This window comes from Saccostrea echinata, unplaced genomic scaffold (genome assembly GCF_033153115.1).
Source record: "Saccostrea echinata isolate AGI-Se365-2 ecotype Australia unplaced genomic scaffold, CSIRO_AGI_Sech_v1 ptg000054l, whole genome shotgun sequence".
Lineage (NCBI taxonomy): Eukaryota > Metazoa > Mollusca > Bivalvia > Ostreida > Ostreidae > Saccostrea > Saccostrea echinata.
In genome coordinates, this window is record NW_026889803.1 from 44,266,304 (window position 1) to 44,286,989 (window position 20,686).

At 32.4% G+C, this 20,686-nt stretch overlaps 2 protein-coding genes across 2 annotated transcripts; both read left to right on the forward strand.

Moving 5' to 3' along the window:
- Positions 1–41: 41 nt before the first annotated feature.
- Positions 42–11,586, forward strand: LOC133205310 (gamma-soluble NSF attachment protein-like). The gene is made up of 10 exons (XM_061341092.1): positions 42–160; positions 2,118–2,185; positions 3,124–3,208; positions 4,778–4,795; positions 5,966–6,106; positions 6,572–6,638; positions 6,969–7,039; positions 7,487–7,645; positions 8,753–8,879; positions 11,102–11,586. The coding sequence occupies exons 1-10, from the start codon at positions 93–95 to the stop codon at positions 11,246–11,248; spliced, it is 951 nt and encodes a 316-aa protein (XP_061197076.1). The 5' UTR covers positions 42–92; the 3' UTR covers positions 11,249–11,586.
- Positions 11,587–17,627: 6,041 nt separating this feature from the next.
- Positions 17,628–18,818, forward strand: LOC133204916 (neuronal acetylcholine receptor subunit alpha-2-like). The gene has a single exon (XM_061340657.1). It carries the CDS (start codon positions 17,628–17,630, stop codon positions 18,816–18,818), a length of 1,191 nt encoding a protein of 396 aa, XP_061196641.1.
- The last annotated feature ends 1,868 nt before the right edge of the window (positions 18,819–20,686 follow it).

Consider the following 20,686-nt stretch of genomic DNA (forward strand, 5'->3'; position numbering starts at 1 on the left):
CATCGGGTTCGAGGTACAGAAAATTGGAGTATTCTCAGAAGACGAAAATTTTTAATCTGAAGTTAATTAATAATTCTTTTAATTTAAACAATATGTCTGGAGATGTTCAGCAGAAAAAAATTGCAGAGGGGAAGGCGCATGTTCAGGCCGCTGAGAAATAGTATGTTGGCCTTTTTAAGTATGGAGTCGAAGTTGAAAATTTTTAAATAGTAATGATGTCATATTAATATATTTTGACATTTTACAGCTGTTTTATCATGTTTGTAATGTGTTCAAACTCTAACGAAGTACGATAACCATTATATTAGTGAATATGGACTGGAGTATACTGTAACGCTAAAATAGATATGAATCACATAATGATAAGCTGCAAATTTTGTACCAATTGATTACTGAGTGTCTGCCAAGTATACAAAATACATAGGCACTTGGTTTCTGGAGGATGTATTTTGTGCATTATATGCTTTTTCTAGGTGTATTTGAATACACTCATTAAAATAAAATTAAAAAAAATCGCTGAAATTAGCATGTTATAAAAATATCATAAAACTGTATATAAAAAGAGGGAAGGTATGACAGTTGCCGTCTTGGATTTCAGGGGGTGCCTTGGTTCACGCATGATTTTTATATATATATCTACATTTATCCTACCAGTGTCAGGTGAGATCTAGCTTCAAAAATGATTGAATAAAGCCCTTCAATTGTCTGTCGATTTGAACTTGCCATATAAAACATGCAATAAACTAAAACGTCCTCGATACCTAGCACTGAAACTGAAAGCAATGAAAGTGACAATTTCTAACTATGTAAAATGTAGAGGCATCCTGGAATTACATGGAAAGTCTAGAGAGGTCAGAAACTGCACCAAACTTGTTCTCTCTAGATTTTCCATGTAAATCCGGGATGCCTCTACAAGTAGAGAGAACATTTCTTACTACATTTACTAATTAATGAACAAAGAATGAGTGGGGACTTAAAGAGTCCTGAAAAAAGATGTAAAATTGAAGTTTTATAAAATGTTTATTTCTTTCCATAGTATAAATCTCCAGTATCTTAACTCTGTTTTGTTGATACATATATGACTTTAAAACACTCTTTTCAAGGAAAACCAAATAAATATCGAAAGCATGGGACCCGAAGTTTTCTTGAATATCAATAGATAATCAGGGTCATGCTTTTTTCATTGTCTTAATACATTGTCAGACATGTTTGTCTGCTGTTCTGAAGAAAACTGTAGTTGTATATTGATTACAGTTCATCACAAAGTGTCCAGTTGCCAGTGAATTAAAATGTGACCCCAATCAGGTCTGAGGGTGTGTTTGGTTGGTCTGCCATTTGCAGAATTGAGCAAATTAAAAAAAAAATTATAATTAAAATTTGCAAGTCTTCAAAATATTTACTAGAGAAATCTTTTAATTTCATACTGACATCGCTGTTGTTAACTGATACCATAGATATATTCGAATTTCTAGAGAGAGAGATGCTGACATGACACTGATCGATAGCCCCGCCTCCTTTTAATATTGATAAGGTGACCTTAAAAACCACTTCGGTAGGTGTCAAATTCTGGACAGCGACATTAATGTATTGTTGCTTAATTAAGTTCTGATTCATGACACCAAGGTATTAATTGCTTTTGTACAAATATTCCACCTAATATGATCATGTACATGTGTATGTAGATTGCGATTTTGCTGTTGCTTGTAAAATATTTTTGAATCACTTCATTTATTGCAAAAATACTGAAAATAGGGGGTTAAGTTCACTCATTCTTTCCTTGTGAAACCAAATATATGGTCAACATGTGCAAAATATGATAATTTTCATTCTTTTTCAAGATGTATACAGTTTGCTCTACATAAGCTAGGGCATAGTAATTAAGATAGTAAGAATTAATACACATATATCTAATTTATGAAAAATTTTAAGCATATTGTATTTCATGAAGTTAAATAAGCATTTTTATCAAACTGTGGTAAAACTCGGGACTTAAGGTAATAGATTAAAAAAGATTGAAGTAATCAGGGATCTATGCACTAGTATACTTTGTGTGAAATTATCTGTTCACATAATCCTGCATAAACACATACTTGGAGAAATTTGCATTTTTTTTACAGCATGAAAACTTCTTTTTTCAAGTGGAAACCAGACTTAGATAGTGCTGCTTCAGAGTACACAAAAGCAGGTATTTAAAATTTTCAAAAATATAACTAATCACTTGCAGGGTATCATTAATTAAAATAGAAAAGCAATATTTTGAAAATTGTAATGTTCTTATGGTGAATATATCACAAAAGTACTTTTCAGTATTTTTACATGGTAACTAGGGTTGGATACCATTAAGGATGAAACATTATGATACCATACAAGTACTTTTGAAATAATACAATACTTTTTAACGATACCTCAATCTTTTATATATTCGATAGAAATGAATTATTTTAATGATAACTCTTTCATTGAAATGTTTTAATAAGAAATGGCAAACAAATTTAGAAGATAACAGAAAAAATAAAATTTGAAACAATGTACAGTTTAATTAGATTCACAATTATGACAAGTTTACATCAAGTTTGACATAAACTGCTTCTCAAGGTTACTAAGACCCTTGTTTCAGTGACATTAAAAGACAATACAATACAGAGTGTAGGAAAACCTAAGGAGTGGTTGGTTTCATTTTGTTAGCATTCTGGAATTTAATTATGTAATCTGTAATAGTTTATAAAGACAAAAAAATTTTACCACTATCAATGTATACTTTATAGAAATTTATACCCATCAATTATCAATTTAAAAGATAAACAATTCACACTGCAGGGTCCAGATTGCCGCAATTTGTTAATTAGCATGACCTTACAAATACAATATACATTGTAAAATTTGATCTTGTGGTTACATCTTTTCAAAACAAATTATAAATCACTTTTTTTGAATTAAGTCAAACACATTTAAATGTATATATAGAGAAAAAGGATTATAACTACCGATATCTTACTGGTATAAAATGAAACAGTATATTACCAATAGTTTTGAAACATTAACTACTCGGCTTGGTACGGATACCAAGTACCGGTATGCAACCCTAATGGCAACTTGTTATTAATATATATTTTTACATTACAGCCACATGTTTCAGAAATGCAAAAGCATTTGCAGAGGCAAAGGATGCCTATCTTAAAGCTGCTGATATATACAAACAGATGAATTCGTATCCTTTTTAGTTGCTTTCAGTTTGTTAATTTTTCTTGCCCATGCATCTACAACTTAAACCTTGCTCCCAGTTGTTGAAGTAACAACAGTTCGTAGCTTATTGACCCAATGTCATTTGGATAAACTCAAGGTCACAGGAATAAAAAGATTAATTTCTTGTCTGGTCAAATGTTTTATACTGGAGAAACATTAGAAGCTTATACTTGACACAAAGTTAGTTTTTTAGCTCACCTGAGCTGAAAGCTCAAGTTAGCTTTTCTGATCACCCATTGTCCGTCGTCCGTCCATCCGTCCGTCCGTCTGTAAACTTTTCACATTTTCAACTTCTTCTCAAGAACCACTGGTCCAATTTTAACCAAACTTGGTACAAAGCATCCTTGGGTAAAGGGGAGTTTAAATTTTAAAAATGAAGGGCCAAGTCCCCTTCAAAGAGGAGATAATCAAGAAAATACAAAAATTGGGTGGGGTCATTAAAAAATCTTCTTCTGAAGAACCACTGGGCCAGAAAGGCTGAAACTTACGTGGAAGCAACCTTGGGTAGTGTAGATTCGAAATTGTTCAAATCATGACCCCCGGGGGTAGGGCAGGGCCACAATAGGGAATCCAAGTTTTACATTGAAATATGTAGTAAAAATCTTTAAAAATCTTCTTCTCAAGAACCACTGGGCCAGAAAAGCTGAAACTTATTTGAAAGCATCCTGGGGTAGTGTAGATTCTGAATTGTTCAAATCATGACCCCGGGGGGTAGGGCGGGGCCACAATAGGGAATCCAACTTTTACATCGAAATATGTAGTAAAAATCTTTAAAAATCTTCTCAAGAACCACTGGGCCAGAAAAGCTGAAACTTATATGGAAACATTCTGGGGTAGTGTAGATTCTGAATTGTTCAAATCATGACCCCGGGGGTAGGGCGGGGCCACAATAGGGAATCCAACTTTTACATTGAAAAATGTAGTAAAAATCTATAAACATTTTTTTCTCAAGAACCACTGGGCCAGAAAAGCTGAAACTTATGTTGAAGCATTCTTGGGGTAGTGTAGATTCTAAATTGTTCAAATCAAGACTCCTTGGGGTAGGGTGGGGCCACAATAAATACTTCAAAATGGGGGGGGGGAGAAATCAAGTGAAAAAAAAGCAAGGCCAGAGTTACTCAGGTGAGCATTGTGGCCCATGGGCCTCTTGTTATTAAAGGATTGTGATTGTTACATAAGATTATTGTTTTAATTACAATAGGTCAAGGCCACAGAGATTTGAAGTGTAGGATTTTTGTCCTTGCCACAACTTTGTCATGAGAAAAGTTACAAGTAAAAGCTGATACTTGTCACAAAAGCAGATTACAATCTAAGAATCTTGTCATTTCTTTGATCCAAGAACATTTTGAGAAGATCTGCACAGTCAAATTTGCTCTCATTACAACTGGGCCACACTCAAAGACATTGAATTTTCACAAACAAATCTTGTTTAAAATCTGTGAGATATTTCTTTTGTCTGTTAGAGATACCGGTATTAGATTTATATGAAAGGACTATTTTAATATTCTTATTTTCTTTTCCTTAACACTTCCAGTATATTTCATGCAGCCAAGTAAGTCATATAAAATTTACAGCCATTTGAAAACATAAATATTTATCACACAGAGAGACCTCATCTCTTACTAAAATTTTAATGGGTAATACAAGCTAACAAAGTAAAGTGTTCATGAGCATATTCAATTGTTCAACATTCTTTTTGCCTCCAGCTTTTATTAGCTCACCTGAGCTGAAAGCTCAAGTGAGCTTTTCTGATCACCTGTTGTCCGTCATCCGTCCGTCCGTCCATCCGTCTGTCCGTCCATCTGTAAACTTTTCACATTTTCAACTTCTTCTCAAGAACCACTGGGCCAATTTTAACCAAACTTGGTACAAAGTATCCTTGGGTGAAGGGGAGTTTAAATTGTTAAAATAAAGGGGCCAAGTCCCCTTACAAAGGGAGATAATCAAGAAAAGACAATAATAGGGTGGGGTCATTAAAAAATCTTCTTCTCAAGAACCACTAGGCCAAAAAAGCTGAAACTTACGTGGAAGCATCCTATGGTAGTAAAGATTTTAAATTGTTAATATCATGACCCCCGGGAGTAGGGCAGGGCCACAATAGGGAATCCAAGTTTTACATTGAAATATATCAGAAAAATCTTTAAAATTCTTCTTCTCAAGAACCACTGGGCCAGAAAAGCTGAAACTTATGTGGAAGCATCCTTGGATAGTGTAGATTCTAAATAGTTAAAATCATGATCCCCAGGTGTAGGGCGGAGCCACAATAGGGAATCCAAGTTTTACATTGAAATATATAGGAAAAATCTTTAAAAATCTTCTTCTCAAGAACCACTGGGCCAGGAAAGCTGAAACTTAGGTGGAAGCATCCTTGGATAGTGTAGATTCTAAATTGTTCAAATCATGACCCCCAGGGGTAGGGCGGGGCCACAATAGGTATTACAATGGGGAAATCTGGTAAAGAACAGCATGCCAAAGTTACTCAGGTGAGCGATGTGGCCCATGGGCCTCTTGTTAAATGTTTGTTATTAATGGGAGTTAAGGTCACAAGTACTAGTTTTAAAATTCTTTTAAATAATACATTCATCTTCTTTTCTTTCTCTCATCTGTGTACTGGTGTAAAATGGTAATTTTATTTTAAAAAATTAATGTTTTCTGTTCTTAAAATGAACATGATTGACAAAATCAACTGAGACACATTAGAATAAATGTAATATCATTATAGGATGATGGAACAGGCAGGTCTATTATGTAAAGAGTTCAAGGATGTTGAAGGCTGTGTAAATTTGTTGGAGCGGGCAGCTGATCTTTTTCATCAAAATGGAACAGCAGACACTGCAGCATTGACTTTAGACAGAGCAGCCAAGTATGCAACCCTCTCCTCTGTATGCTTTTTTTTTCTACAAATATCAATATATTCATGTGCTTTTGAGAACGTAAAGACTAACTTTGTTACAATACTAATAATTATTGTTAAAATGCAGCAGATACATGTATAAAGCAAAAAAAAAAAAAAAAAAAAAAAGCAAACCTCAATATCTCGAATTCAATGGGACCAATGAAAAAGTTCAAGATATCCAAGTATTCAAGATATCAAGGTTAAAATACTTAAAGAATAAGTGGTTGGGACTTCCAAAGCACTTTGACATATCCATGGTATTTGAGATATCAGTGTTCGAGATACTGAATTAATCATGACAAGAGGCAAAATAAGAATCATTGAGATAAAAAAAATCCTGCTGGTTAGGTATATACTCCCAGGTACATGTAATGTTATTTTGTATAATTTTTTTATTAAGATGGAGCTTAATTTGTATATTGTACATTGTAGAACTATAGAGATGAACTATCCAGGGAAAGCAGCTGAGTTATATGACAAAGCTTGTAGTATATCAGAGGTAAAATTGACTCTCCAGCATAAACCAAGTCTGTAGGAATAATTTAAATTTTCTGTGTATATTTGTCACTGGAAATCCAGAATCGTCAGTAAAAAATTACAACTAATTTATTAAGGAATGAAATTGATTATGCACATTCATTAAGTTTTTTTTTTTTAAAAAAAGAAAAAAAACACCTTTACGTATATAAATGTTATTATAAACAAACAAATTTACATCCTTTTTCCTGTATGTTAGGTAGAAATTCTTCTAGAATCAGTTCTATATCTCTAATATTCTTAATGTTAGTAAAAATACTTCACTTGATCTATTCCTCAATGCTAATTGCAGCTGGAGGACAAATCCAGACAGTGTGCCGAGTTTGCAGGAAAAGCAGGGAGATTATTTGTCAGGGCAGAAAAGTAAGAGCATTTCCAAAACTTTTGCTGAAGTTTATGATTGTAATCTATAATTTGCAGATATATATTTAAGGTGCCGAATTCACAAAATTGTGATAACATGGTTTTACATTTGAGAAACACAGTTTAAGGACAGAATCTCTAATTTTGTATTGGAGGTGCGTATTTTCTTTGAAACTGTATTTCATGACTCTTAACTATAGTTTACAATCAAAACTATAGTTAACAATAGTTTTGTTTGTAAATCATAGATATAATAGATAAATATGTAGTTAATCCTAGTTACAGCATGATATTAAGGTTTTGCTATGCAATGATTCTTTTTTTATTGGTTGTTAAAAATATATTACCTGTTAACATTGAAAGTAAATTTTCTATCATTTTAAAGCAAATCCAACAGGAAAAAATTACAGGACATGTTACAATCAATTGATTTTTTTTTTAATGCAGATATGATTTAGCAATTGAAGCTTTAAAAAGAGAGATTGAATTTCATCACCAAACAGAGAACTTTCCTATGATAAACAGAGTTATACTAGGAATAGTTTTGGTGTATCTTCAATATGGCGATCCAGTGGCTGCTGAGAACTTTTTCACAACAGCATCAAAGTAATTTGTTACATGTTAATTAATTATAAACATGTACATGTATTTCAAAAACAAATGTAACCAACATCTTGTAAACCTTTAAAAAAAACCTGCATGTATTCAGAAATTTAAAAAGTTTATTACAAGTACATGTACTCCCATTTCATGTTTCTACATGTACATATGATAAGGGATATACATGTATTTAAAGATGGTGTTTATTCAGGGATTTAGTTGACAGAAACTGATTAACTTCAAAGTACATGTACAATGTCTTAAATCAAAAATTGTTCTAAATGGACAAAATAACCATGTACATGTAATAAATTACTATAATGATATAAAAAAAAATAATATTTTACCATTTGATGTAAATATGCAACATCAAATGAAGATTAATGGTAAGGCAGAGGAAATTCGTATTATTATTTTTGTAATCTATGATTTTTATTCGAATTTTTTCTAACAAAGTTATCCAAAAAATTAATTGTCTATGTTTTTTTTAGCTCTACTGGTCAGAGACCAGAAGTAAGGTGTCTGTCTGTTCATCTGTCAGTAAACAATTTCTCAAAATGCTACTCCTCCTACAGTTTTGGTCCGATTTCAATACAATGTATAACTTAGTACACAAATAGACTAAACTAAGATATTCAATTCTGTTGATCGGCTTTTGATTCTGATAAATGGTGTTGCCATGGTTACTAAAAATAGAAAAATTTGCAAAATACTTTCAAAATGTTACTCCTCCTACTGTTTAAGTCAGAATTCAATGTAACTTGGTACTCAAGTAGACTACACTAAAGTACATAATTCTCTTTCAAAATGCTACTCCTCCTACAGTTTGAATTCGATTACAATATAACTTGGTACACAAGTAGACTACATTAAGATGCTCACTTAGTTTGTTCAAATCATAACTCCTGGGAGCAGGGTAGGGTCACAACAGGGGATCATATTTTTACATAGGAATATATAGGAAATACATGTATATTTAAAAATCTTCTCAAGAACAGCAAAGCCATAATAAGTCATATTAATACAGAAGCATCCTCAGGTAGTGTAGATTAAAGCATTCCTGCATGTATCTCTTGATGTAAGCAAGTATTTTTATACTCCTCTGTTTTGTAGCAAGGGAACAGGAGAGGATGAGTTTATTCAGGGGGCAGATGAATTAATTCGAGCGTATAATGATGGAGATGAAGATGAAGCCAGAATTATACTGTCAAGACCCTTTGTTAAATTTATGGACAATTGTGTAAGTAGATTAAAACTAGATTTATAACAGGTAGTATTATACATGTACTTTCATGTTAAATACTAAAATGTAATTGGTTTACATGCATTAATGAACTAATTTGTAATGTTACACTCAGCATAAACAACACACTTAGCAATGGGTATCAAAACAAAAATGTCACATGCCTGTAACTTAATTGCATACAGTTCACTTAAGATTTTTCAACACATCAGCTGTGTGTTAGAAATACACTAAATAAACAGGATGTTAATTGTGTTGGAATAGGATGATTTCAAAAAAACAAAAACAAAAAACAAACAGAAGAAAATTGTTTGCAAAAGCTGAAATTAAAAATAAATGTTTTCTTAGTTCCAAATGAACAATTGAGATGATAGTGATTTTTTTTGGGGGGGGGGGGGGATTTTTGTTATTAAAAAAAAAGAAAAAAGAATCGAAGACTTTAAAAGACCTTTCAAAATGAGAGAATTACAGGACAATCTCCAAGATCAGACAGTCAGTAAAATAAAATAAATAATGCATGTTTTGATGGTACACATGTTACAGTTGAAATTGACATGCCTTGGAAAACCATTGTCTGTGTCAACCTCCACTGACACACAGTTGACAATGGTTTTCTCTCGGGGTGTCAGTTTCAAATGATCTTACATGTATTGATGAAATTTTTCCTGAAGAATGAAGATTGTTTCATTTCTTGATAAAAACTGTCTGTTTTAAAGAGTAATTCTGCATAGTATTTTAATACCCACAATAATGAAAGAAGTTACTATATTAGGCCTTCATTAAAAATATCTTTGTTTCCCCTAACCCGTCCCTAAAATCTCAAGTTGGATAGGTAGGTAGGCAAATAATTTTTTTTCCTGATAGCAGCTTTAAAAATATATTCTGCAATTTAATGGAATAATACCTTTATAAATGAAAGAAAGTACAAAAGAAAGTAATTTGTAAACAAAATATGAAACAATTGCCGTTTAAAAGCAAAATTTAAGGTAAATTTACAATTCACAACAATTATTCCTTGTAAAATATCTCAAGGAAGTGTAAATTTATTGAATTGTTAAAAAAAGGCTTTAAAAATACTTACATATGTAAAGACTGGACATCCGAGTATATTTTTCAAACCTACTATCAGCTTCAAATGCTTACATATGCAAAGTACTTTTTCAAGGGCCTCGAATTGTGCATTCAATTTGGGGTCCCGAAGTAAGGAGCTACAATGTAATTCTAAGTCGCAGGTTCATTTCACATTGTGGGTCGTTGAGACCGATCAGACTGTAAAATTCAGGTCCAGTGTCGCAGTAGATGCTGGTACAAAAAAGATCTATCACTGCTCGATGGTAAAAAGTTCAAGTCTAAATTTGGAGCCCTTCACAAGGCAAATGTTCAAACAGTTCTCAAAGGAATTTAAAGTAAAGAAATAACCTATATCCAAGGGCCTAATTAAATAAAAATACACTGGACGTGTCAGGAAGCTGTATCACAATTTCAAAACTATATTTGGAAAGAGTTTGTAAACAATATTCAATTGAACCAATTAAACCATGATTTAAAATGATTAAATGTCATACACGATGTCATAGTCATGAAGCAATTAACCCATGAATAAAAGGCATGAATAAAGAACGTCTGAATTTTATTCATCAGAATGAAATATCATATGCACACATATTTACAACTCCTGTAGGCACATATAGTAAACATAAGAACATAAATGAACTGTCTCAGATTAAATAAAATTTAAAATTGATTGATGTGTTCACAAGGTTGGCCCCTCGTCTTCTTATAAGGCAACTACTCTGTACCTTAATTTTATAAGATAGGTTTGAAAATATCACCAAATCACAATTAGTCATAGTGAATTTTATTAACGAAATGTTAAAAGTGAGTAGAATTCTAATAAGCTAAAGGCAAAAGGTGAATACGTCGCCGTTGTTTCATAACAAGAACCCTCTGAGACCACAATGTTATGGGCACCATTTTGTTTCCAATAAAGGCTTGAAAATCACAGTAGATCAAAATTGGTCATTCTCATAAAAACCGGATTTTGTTGAAATTGTATTTTATAAAAGTTGATGAACAATAAAAAAAAATATTTGAATAAACTTATTTAAAAAAAAAAACTTTTCAGTCGGCGCGATTTAATTGGGTCGGTCGCGTTAGGGGAAACAAACATATTTTTAATTTTGGCCTTAGTAGTGATAAAAAATCTTTTTTTATTATAGTTTGCAAAGATAGCCCGAGGACTTGTCATTCCTGCAGGAGGAAGTGGCAGGGTTGGTGTGGTCAAGAATGAATCACCCAATGAAAACACATCAGGTCAAGGGGCACAGCTAGCAGATGATGAATTGGAAGAGGGAGGGCTGTGTTGATAAGACTAGCCTTTGGAAAAGTCACATATGATTCCAAACTCTACACTTTCTTTTTGCTGAGTATATGCAAATCAGTACTTATAAATAATACATCATTATACATATAGTTGTATCATTTTGATACAAATGGAAGTGTTTATTTTAATGTTATTTTGTTGATAGCTTGTATGTGTTTTGTAGTTGTGTGATTTTCCAGAAACATTTGTTTCTATACGAAGGTTCCTCAGTGATACACTGTAATTGTTTGATAGGTCATTACATGTATAATGATTCCTATTTACTTAATGTGTATGATGGTTATGACATAACTAGTAGAACAGAATAACTGGTTGGTTGGTCTGGGGGAGGGAGTGGGATGGGTAAGGGGAGAGGGAGATTCATGATAGGTGCAGTGTAAATTAATTAATAAGATAACTAACTATTCCAGTTTTTTACATGCATCTTCTATATAGCATTGACATTTAACTTTTAAATTAAGTTGCAAAATTTTTGTGACAACAGATTTACCTGTTTACTATAGATATTATACATAAATACTGAGATACATCTCCATACATTCGTCAAATTATAGTTCCTTACTTAGATTTATTGCTTTTAGCTCATCTGAGCTGAGGGCTTTAGTGAGCTTTTCTGATCAAAGAGTGTCAGGAGTTTGTCATCTGTTGTGCCATCTGTAAACTTTTTCACATTTTCGATTTCTGCAGAACCACAAGGCCAAATTTAACCAAACTTGCCGCAAAGCATTCTTGGGTGATGATAAATTAAGTTTATTTAAGTGAAGTGCTGTGCATTTTTTTAAGGGGTGATAATTAAGAAATAGTCAAAAAATTTTAAGTCATCTTGATATCGAATCATCCCCATCTTGTGTGGATCCATAGACCTCTTAAAATTAGGGTGGGCTAATAATTTTTTTGGGGAATATAAAGGAGAAACATCTTTTAAAAATCAGCAGGGTTAAAGTTACTTAGGTGAGTGTTGTGGCCCATGGGCCTCTTTTTTGGGAATTTTTTTCCAAATCATTATTTGTTATCAATTTTTAGTCATTCAAAAAATGTTATAAAATGGAAATATAGGATTTTTTTTTAAATTTCAAAAAATGCATAGAGGAGACATACATTTATATTTTATTACATTCAGTGCTGTCATCCAAAAATAAGAATTAAATGCTTAAATATGAATAAATACATTTGCAAAATCACTGTTTCAATACATGTAAATTGTTCAGTCAACGTATAGAACATGTTGCTTTGAATCATATTTAAAGGCATATTTATGAAAAAGACTGTTGTAATTTTTTTAATGATATACATGTACTTCTTCAGAAATTGTTTTATTTTGTTATATACTAGTAGGAGATCATAACCTATAATTCAATGTGCAATAAATTTTATCATGCAATAGCTGCATTATGTTTGAATGATAAAAGGTGGCACCAGAGTTGCTGATTGTAAGTGTTATGCAAGAAACATGGGCCCAAGTTGGTTATACGGAAAAGTAGTTCGTATTAAAAAATATTTGGGGATATAAGTGCGTAATTATCACTACTTTTTATTAAAAATAAATTTAAAATAAATATAAGATTCTTTGAGATGTAAATCTTTTTAAATCTAATATTATCTAGTTGTACAATGGCTGTTAGCATAACAGTATTCAATTCTACAGGTCTACAAGTCTACAGGTCGACAGGTCTACATGCTCGTTGTACAATAGGTTGTTAAAACTGTAGTATACAGGTCTACAGGTCGACAGGTCTACATGCTAGCTGTACAATAGGTTGTTAGTATAGGAGTATACAAGTCTACAGGTCAACAGATCTACATGCTCGTTGTACAATAGGTTGTTAAAACTGGAGTATACAGGTCTACAGGTCTACATACTAGCTGTACAATAGGTTGTTAGTATAGGAGTATACAAGTCAACAGGTCGACAGGTCTGCAAGCTAGCTGTACAATAGGTTGTTAATATTGGAGTATACAGGTCAACAAGTCGACAGGTGTACATGCTAGTTGTACAATAGGTTGTCAGTATTGGAGTATACAAGTTTACAGGTCGACAGGTCTATAGGTCTGCAAGCTAACTGTACAATAGGTTGTTATTATTGGAGTATACAGGTCAACAAGTCGACAGGTCTACATGCTAGTTGTACAATAGGTTGTAAGTATTGGAGTATACAAGTGTACAGGTTGACAGGTGTACATGCTTGTTGCACAATAGTCTGTTAATATTGGAGTATACAAGTCTACAGGTCGACAGGTCTACATGCTAGTTGTACAATAGGTTGTTAGTATTGGAGTATATGTTTACAGGTCGACCTTTGGTGATTGGGCAGAATGTGAAGCTGTTTTTCATAAATATTATATATTTTAACGGGGGCCATATTAACATGTAGACCTGTCGACCCGTAGACCTGTCGACCTGTAGACTTGTCGACCTCTTGACCTGTAGACTTCACCGACCCGTACACCTGTAGACCTGTCGACCTGTAGACTTGTTGATGTCAGTTTGTGTTTTTTATAGATTCATATATGCATATTTATGAATAAAATAAAATATAATTATATGCATATAATAAATATTTAAAAGTTCTTTGATTTCAAATTAATATCTATTTAAGAGGACTATTCACTCCTATTTCATTATGAATGAATCCGCAGGAACTACATATCCGTATACTATACTTGACCCGAAACGTGTCCATGTAAGGAAGATATTATTTTAAATAACAAGTCTGCCTGTTAAGATTGACTAAGAGCATTAAAATCAGGCTTCAGATAAATAGGAATAAAAGTTACAGATATATTAGAATAAAATACTGGATGGTATGGCAGCAGGAATAAGGCCGTGTTTGTGTTTGTGAAACAATGCCCAAATAATGGTGTACTTTTAATAGGGATGGATTTGTCAAGGAAGAACTGTCCTAATTGCATGTTTAAAGACCCAATTTTTTTTTTTTTACTATACGGTTACCTGAGGAGGGGTGGGGTGGTCTTAGAAGTACTGATGTTATTTACCTAGAGAGCCCTGATACTCAAAATGTCAAAAATCCCTATACACGTTGCATTACGCAGGAAGTCTGTCTTTGGTAATCAGGGTCAACATTATGCGTTTTGCGCCTAATTTTGAGTGAAACTACTTAAAATAATTTATATATTCTAATATAAAATTTGTAAACTTGACGTTTTCATCGATATCTTTTCAAGAAAAAATTATTAAGAAATATCTTTTTTTTTTTAAATTGTAAAATAAAAAAAATCACGATTGAAAACTACAAAGCAATCATATCAATATTTTTTAATCGTCAGTAAAAGAAATCAGTATTAAATAAGTGTGAATATTGAAATAAAAAGATTCCATTTATCGTGTGGCAATTACTTTGATCGGAATATTACATGTATTTAATTTTCTGATGAACAATGCTGTCCAAAGTATTTACCATTTCCGAAGGTCCATGTTTTATGCCCTGTTCACCGATTTTTATTGTTTGTAGGATTTTTTTTTTAAAGATCGATCACTGTTCATTATCTTCACTCTTTTCATTATAAATATAGACCTTATAGGAAATTGGAAAAATTAATTGTGACATTATTTCTTTCACCACATGGTGTAGATTGTATCTATTTATAATATCCAAAGATTAAACATGAGATAAAGGCATCTTTTGTAACTCATGCCGTTAGTGCTAAATATCTTGTCTTATTTATTCTATTCCATTTTGTTATTCTGGGGGCGTTAAACGTATAATTGGGTGTATAAGGGGGCACATTCAAAACACAGTGGTCAAATGTACTATCAGATGTAATAGGAAGAAAGCTAGTGCATTAGTAAAAATTTATCATGTTTATATCATAGCTTCTTGTATTTCATTGTTCTTAAACTCAAAGGATGACTGCACTTAACGCCGGAATTTGAGTCTTTTTCGATCGCTTCTGTTGCTTTTATATCATAAAATTATTTCATTTTTATATATTAATGAAAGAGTCCTGTCAATTTCGAACCGAATTTAAATATTAAAATGAACTTAGACTGTGATACAATAAAATGATTCTCTGTTTCTGTCCTTACTCTTTCCAAATATAGAGAATTTACACTTGCCTGCCCTTGATTAAACATTAGGTATGCATGAGAGGTGGAGCTAATATTGTAAGAATGGGTCTAAAATTAGACTAGATAAATAACAATGACATGTATTAAAAAAATACGAGATCACTCTTTCCCATTCCCTCTTTATTCTGTATGGCACAAGTACAGTATTTTCAGAGGTTTCAAAAACGAAATTAACAATATGAGCGACGTCCATGTAAGTAAAGAATCTTTTACATCAATGCCTAATATTTTAACGTGTTCGAGCACTTTGTCCTAGTCAGCACGAAACATGCTACTCTACAAGTCACGTGACGGAATTTAGTATTCACAGTTACCTGAGGTAAGAAATCACGTGGTGAATTATAATATTCAACATGTCACAGCCCTTGGTTACAATGGAGAGAGCGAATGTAAGAAGAAGCAGTTTTTTTTTTTCTCGTTTAAACCATGAGCGCATGTTTGTCTATTAATCTCCTTTTGACACAATATTATTAATGCAAATATACAACTACTGTTAAACGGAGAACAATAGACAAACATGCGCTGACTATGTATAAAGTCGGTGAAAAAGTGGGCGTCCTCATTATCGTACGTAAATTCAAGGAATTGTGATGACCCCCGCCTTAGAAAACAGCTTCGTACTTCGTAAATACGTACTTTTATTTAATGTAATTACATAAAGTTGTAGATTAGATGTTGACCATTCGTGCAATTAAAAGAAAAATGCTTGTTTTGAAAGTTCATTTTGTCGCAATTTTCGCATGTCCTTAAGTGCAGTCATCCTTTATTTGTGACATAGTAAATTTATATTTATTTTTCGAAGAATTCAATGTTTTTATATTTTCTGTCTTTTTTTATTGAATTGTAGTATAAATATAAGCGTTTAGATTGGGAAAGAATGTAAAAATAATGCTGGTTTGATATGAAAATCTTAATATAAATGTGAGTTTTAGCTACAATGAAGACTGTACAAACAATTTCACAAATTTCTATAACAAATATTTTTGAGTATCCTATGTCCTCAACACTGTTCATTGTGTTGCATAGCACATCTAACTTGAAGCTTTGAATGTTGAGATACTGCATACAAGAATTCAACAATTACAAAAATTCTGTGACCTTCAAATGACTGATTCAGGGGACGTCTTAGAAACTTAAGCAACAAATATATCAAACACGTCCAAACAAATATCTGTTCCGTCCGAATGAATATCATTTTATTCATTCGAACAAATATATAATTATCGACAAAATGATTCGTCCGAATAAAAAAATTGATTTGTCCAAACGAATGTCGAATTCTTCTGTACAAATTTTATATTTATCCGAATCGGAGACCTATATACTAACATCTAATTCGAACGAAGAACTAATTCATGTGTGAACTATCTAATTCGTCTGTTGTCAGCCCATACCCCACCCACCTCAATGACTGCCAATATATAATTTACTAATAACGACCTTAATGACCACCCGTTTTTCTCTTGTCAGGGAATTCTGTTCGTTTGTACTCCAAAAATAACTTTTTTCCTACGGGTAAATCTAATGGCAAGATCTGATTTCTTTAAATGCCTAAAAGTAGCTTCATTTTTTCATTCTAAAATAATATAAGGAATTGTTTTATTTGCCGACCAGCCAATGAGCATAGAAGTTTGACATGTACAGGAAACATTATAACCAAACGAGAGTACGAAGTCCTCGCATCCAAAGAAGCAAGGTAAATAAATATATCAGTAGCCCTTCATTGACAACGTGACAGAGCAAGGAATCCAGAGGTTAAAACTTTATTATAAATTAAAAAAAATGGAAAGCAGTGTGAATGATGTACATGTACCTAATGTCAAATCGCTAAAGCGCAGTCTCTTGGGGCATGCAGGAACTTATTTATGTCACCGTTTTTTTTTTTTTTCAATTGACTGGTATTATGTTACTTTGTAACTGTGAGGGCTAAGAACTGATTTCTCATTCTAAGTTAACAAAGGTTACAACAAACCGATGGACAACAGATTATCGGAGATTTGGCGAAGGTGATCAACAAAATCTATCTAAAATCTCTTTGTAGAAATTTGGCATGGGTTATTTGCATTGTAAATTGAGATGAAAACTATTAAACATTACGCTTTTAAAATTGTGTTGCTTTTATCGAATCAAGCTTAATTGCATCCTCATTATCGTCAATATGATAATCTTTGTTGTTATAATCGATTTATTGAGGGAAAATTTAGCGTGTTTAAGTGTACATATATTGAAATGTGTCTATTCAGATTGCCGCATAAAGGTAATCACAGCTTTGGTCATGATTGCCATGAAAAAAATAATTTGCGCCATAATTCTTTTCTGTCTTTTGAATACTAGAGAGTTTGACTGTAAACGAACAGAATATTTACGAAATATTCTACAAGAACTATTTGAAACAAGAAAATATGACAAGAGAATAAGGCCGGTGCAAGACGTGTCCGATTCAGTTGTATTGGAAATTTCAATGACGATTGCAGGGATTAATTTCGTCGATGAGAAGTCCGGGGTGTTTTCCACAACTGGATTCCTGGAAGTTACATGGAAGGACCATTTCCTGAGCTGGCAACCTGAAATGTTCGGAAACATAACCAATTTTACCTTTCCTCAAGGTAATATTTGGATACCTGATTTGATTCTCCGAAATGGTGTTAAGGAAATAAAACCAATGGGGGGAGATTTTTACTACATTTTGATGAATTACACCGGGCATGTTACGTGGTGGCCGTATCAAGTTTTCGAAGCTCGCTGTGAAATCGATGTTGTATATTTTCCTTTCGATACTCAAACTTGCCAGATGATTTTCACCGTCTGGAACCACGACAAAAACATGGTACAAATTGGAAATCGATCTTATTTAAGGCTGTTTGATTATTATGAAAACGGGATATGGAAAATATTTTCCAACATGAGTTCCTTGGAATTAGATGAATCAGAAATGTTTGTTAAACTAATATTTTCATTCAATTTACGAAGAAAATACGTATTTTATTTATGGAATTTAATAATTCCATTGCTTTTCTTGGGAATTATGAAGGTTTTTGCATTTTTGATTCCTGCAGAAAGTGGAGAAAAAGTTTCGTTTACAATAACGCTCTTTCTTGCATATGGTGTGTTTCTTAATTCGGTAACATCTTCATTACCAGAAAATTCAGATTCTATTTCTTTAGTTTGTGTTTACATGGAAATAGAACTTTCATTAGCGGTTCTGACTGTTCTAATTTCGAGCTTACAGGTGAAAATCTGCAATCGGGATCGACACATAAGATTGTCGAGGCATGACGTTTGGTTAATTAAACTTTTGAAAAAAGAATCTTCACAAAAATTCATCGAAAGAGAAGACGATTGCGAGACTGATTGGACTATATTATCATCTGCTATTGATAAACTTATGATAATTTTTTTGATTATTCAAGAGAGCTTAACTTTTTGTATATTTTCAATCGTGATCTATACAAACGCTTACAAATAAGTTAAACAGAAAATTCAAATTTAACAGTGGTAGTCTATCATTCATTATTTAATAAAAATCAAGACACGCTCTTTAGATCACTTAATATTTTATAAAATTATTTTATTTTAAATAAACAATATATTTCTAAAAGTTGGTAAGGCCGGAGAGAAATTTCAAATGATATAACGTTCACCTAGCGGAGAAATGGGGGGGGGGGGTGTCTTTCTACATGGAGTTAAAAAAAAGAAGAAAAGTTGCTCATCCTTCGATGAGAAAGCAGTTGAGGTATTTATTGGTCAGGTAAAAAGTCAGTTTACATTTTATACAAAATCAGTAATGCCTAACAGGAGCAACGGTCTCAAAACAAGCATAAATATGATAGTGATCACGTAAAATCAAGTATGTTACCACCCCCTTTGATACGTTATTAGTCATGTAAATGTGTCTTCTTCATGTTGTTGCTTGATTCTGCAACACAATTTTGTCTAAGAATTTATACAATTGGAAACAACTTATTAAAAGCGTGATTCTTATTTTTCCTAATTGGAGTAAATTTACATTATTCCGTGTATACCGAAATAGTTTTGTCAATGAAATATGGAGATAAGGAAAAGTAATCAAGCTCAAAAGTCCATTGAAACAATACAAATCGGGAGTAGAGCAACCACCTTAAAAGATGATCAGAGGTGGGATAAGGTGCCATGGAGGAGTAAGCATCCCCTGCCGACCGGTCACACCCGCCTTGTGCTCCTTGTCGGGAAAACGGGAAAAATCGTAGACAATTCAGCGTTTAAATAATGGCCTAACAATTAGAGTGAAAAACGTCAGTCAGCCTTCGACTTGATGATAGATTGTGTTTGCTGACAAGGTCATTGTATCGACAATGGAACTTGCGAAATGATGACTTTAAACGTGACTACCGATATCCTTGTTTAATCAACTTGTTTGTCAATAGCTTGCCTCGTTAATTTTTTAAATTGTTCGTACGTGAATATCAAATCATATTTACCATCTACAGTCTTTAGGATAACATTCTACACATATTAAAATTGTGAGCGTATGGCATGTCAAACGGTACATTTTTTTTAAAATCTTTTTCATTTGTATTGTAAGAATTCTTATTTGTATTGTATATTTTTTAAATTAATTTGTATTCTATATTTTCCATTTGTATTCTATAAATTTTCAATTTACATTCTATGGTAAATTTTCATTTGAATTTAAAACAAAAATCATTTGTATTGTATAACTTTTTATTTGTATTCTTTATTTTCCATTTGTATTACATAATTTTTCATTTGTATTCTATATATTCTTTTTGTATTGAAAAAAAATTGATTTGTACTCTATATTTTCTATTTGAAATGTAATGCTCTTTATTTATATAAAATACAAGTAAAAAATATACAAAACATATGAAATTTTTGCAATACAAAGAAAATAAAAGAATACAAATAAAAAAATTGTACAATACAAATGAAAATTTTTACTATACAAATTGAAAAGATGAAATATTGCAACGTTTGGCATGCCATAGTGAGTGGTACAGACTTGATTTTTTAAGTTATAACAATGTTATGAAAAGGTTATTTGTGTTTTTTAAAAACACAATACAACACCAGATAAAGCTTTTGTAACAAGATCGATACAGGACAAATAAACCTGCAAAATGTCATAAATATTATGAATTCTGTCGAACCGTAACGGTAGCTCAGTCGGTAGAGCGCTTGCTCCGTGATCGGAAGGTTGTGTGTTCGAATCACGGCCGCGACTGACCTAAGACGAAAAAAAAAATATAGGTAGCAACTGTTCCTTTGCCAAGTACGAAGGCCCATTGAACTCATTTTCGTAGGTAAAAAAAAATATTTTTCGCGTTATAACGCGAA

Coding starts and splice junctions, on each gene's coding strand:
- LOC133205310 (XM_061341092.1), top strand. CDS start 93: ATGTCTGGAGATGTTCAGCAGAAAAAAATTGCAGAGGGGAAGGCGCAT. Junction 161..2,117: donor GTTCAGGCCGCTGAGAAATA/GTATGTTGGCCT, acceptor TTTTTTTTACAG/CATGAAAACTTCTTTTTTCA. Junction 6,639..6,968: donor AAGCTTGTAGTATATCAGAG/GTAAAATTGACT, acceptor TGCTAATTGCAG/CTGGAGGACAAATCCAGACA.
- LOC133204916 (XM_061340657.1), top strand. CDS start 17,628: ATGATTGCCATGAAAAAAATAATTTGCGCCATAATTCTTTTCTGTCTT.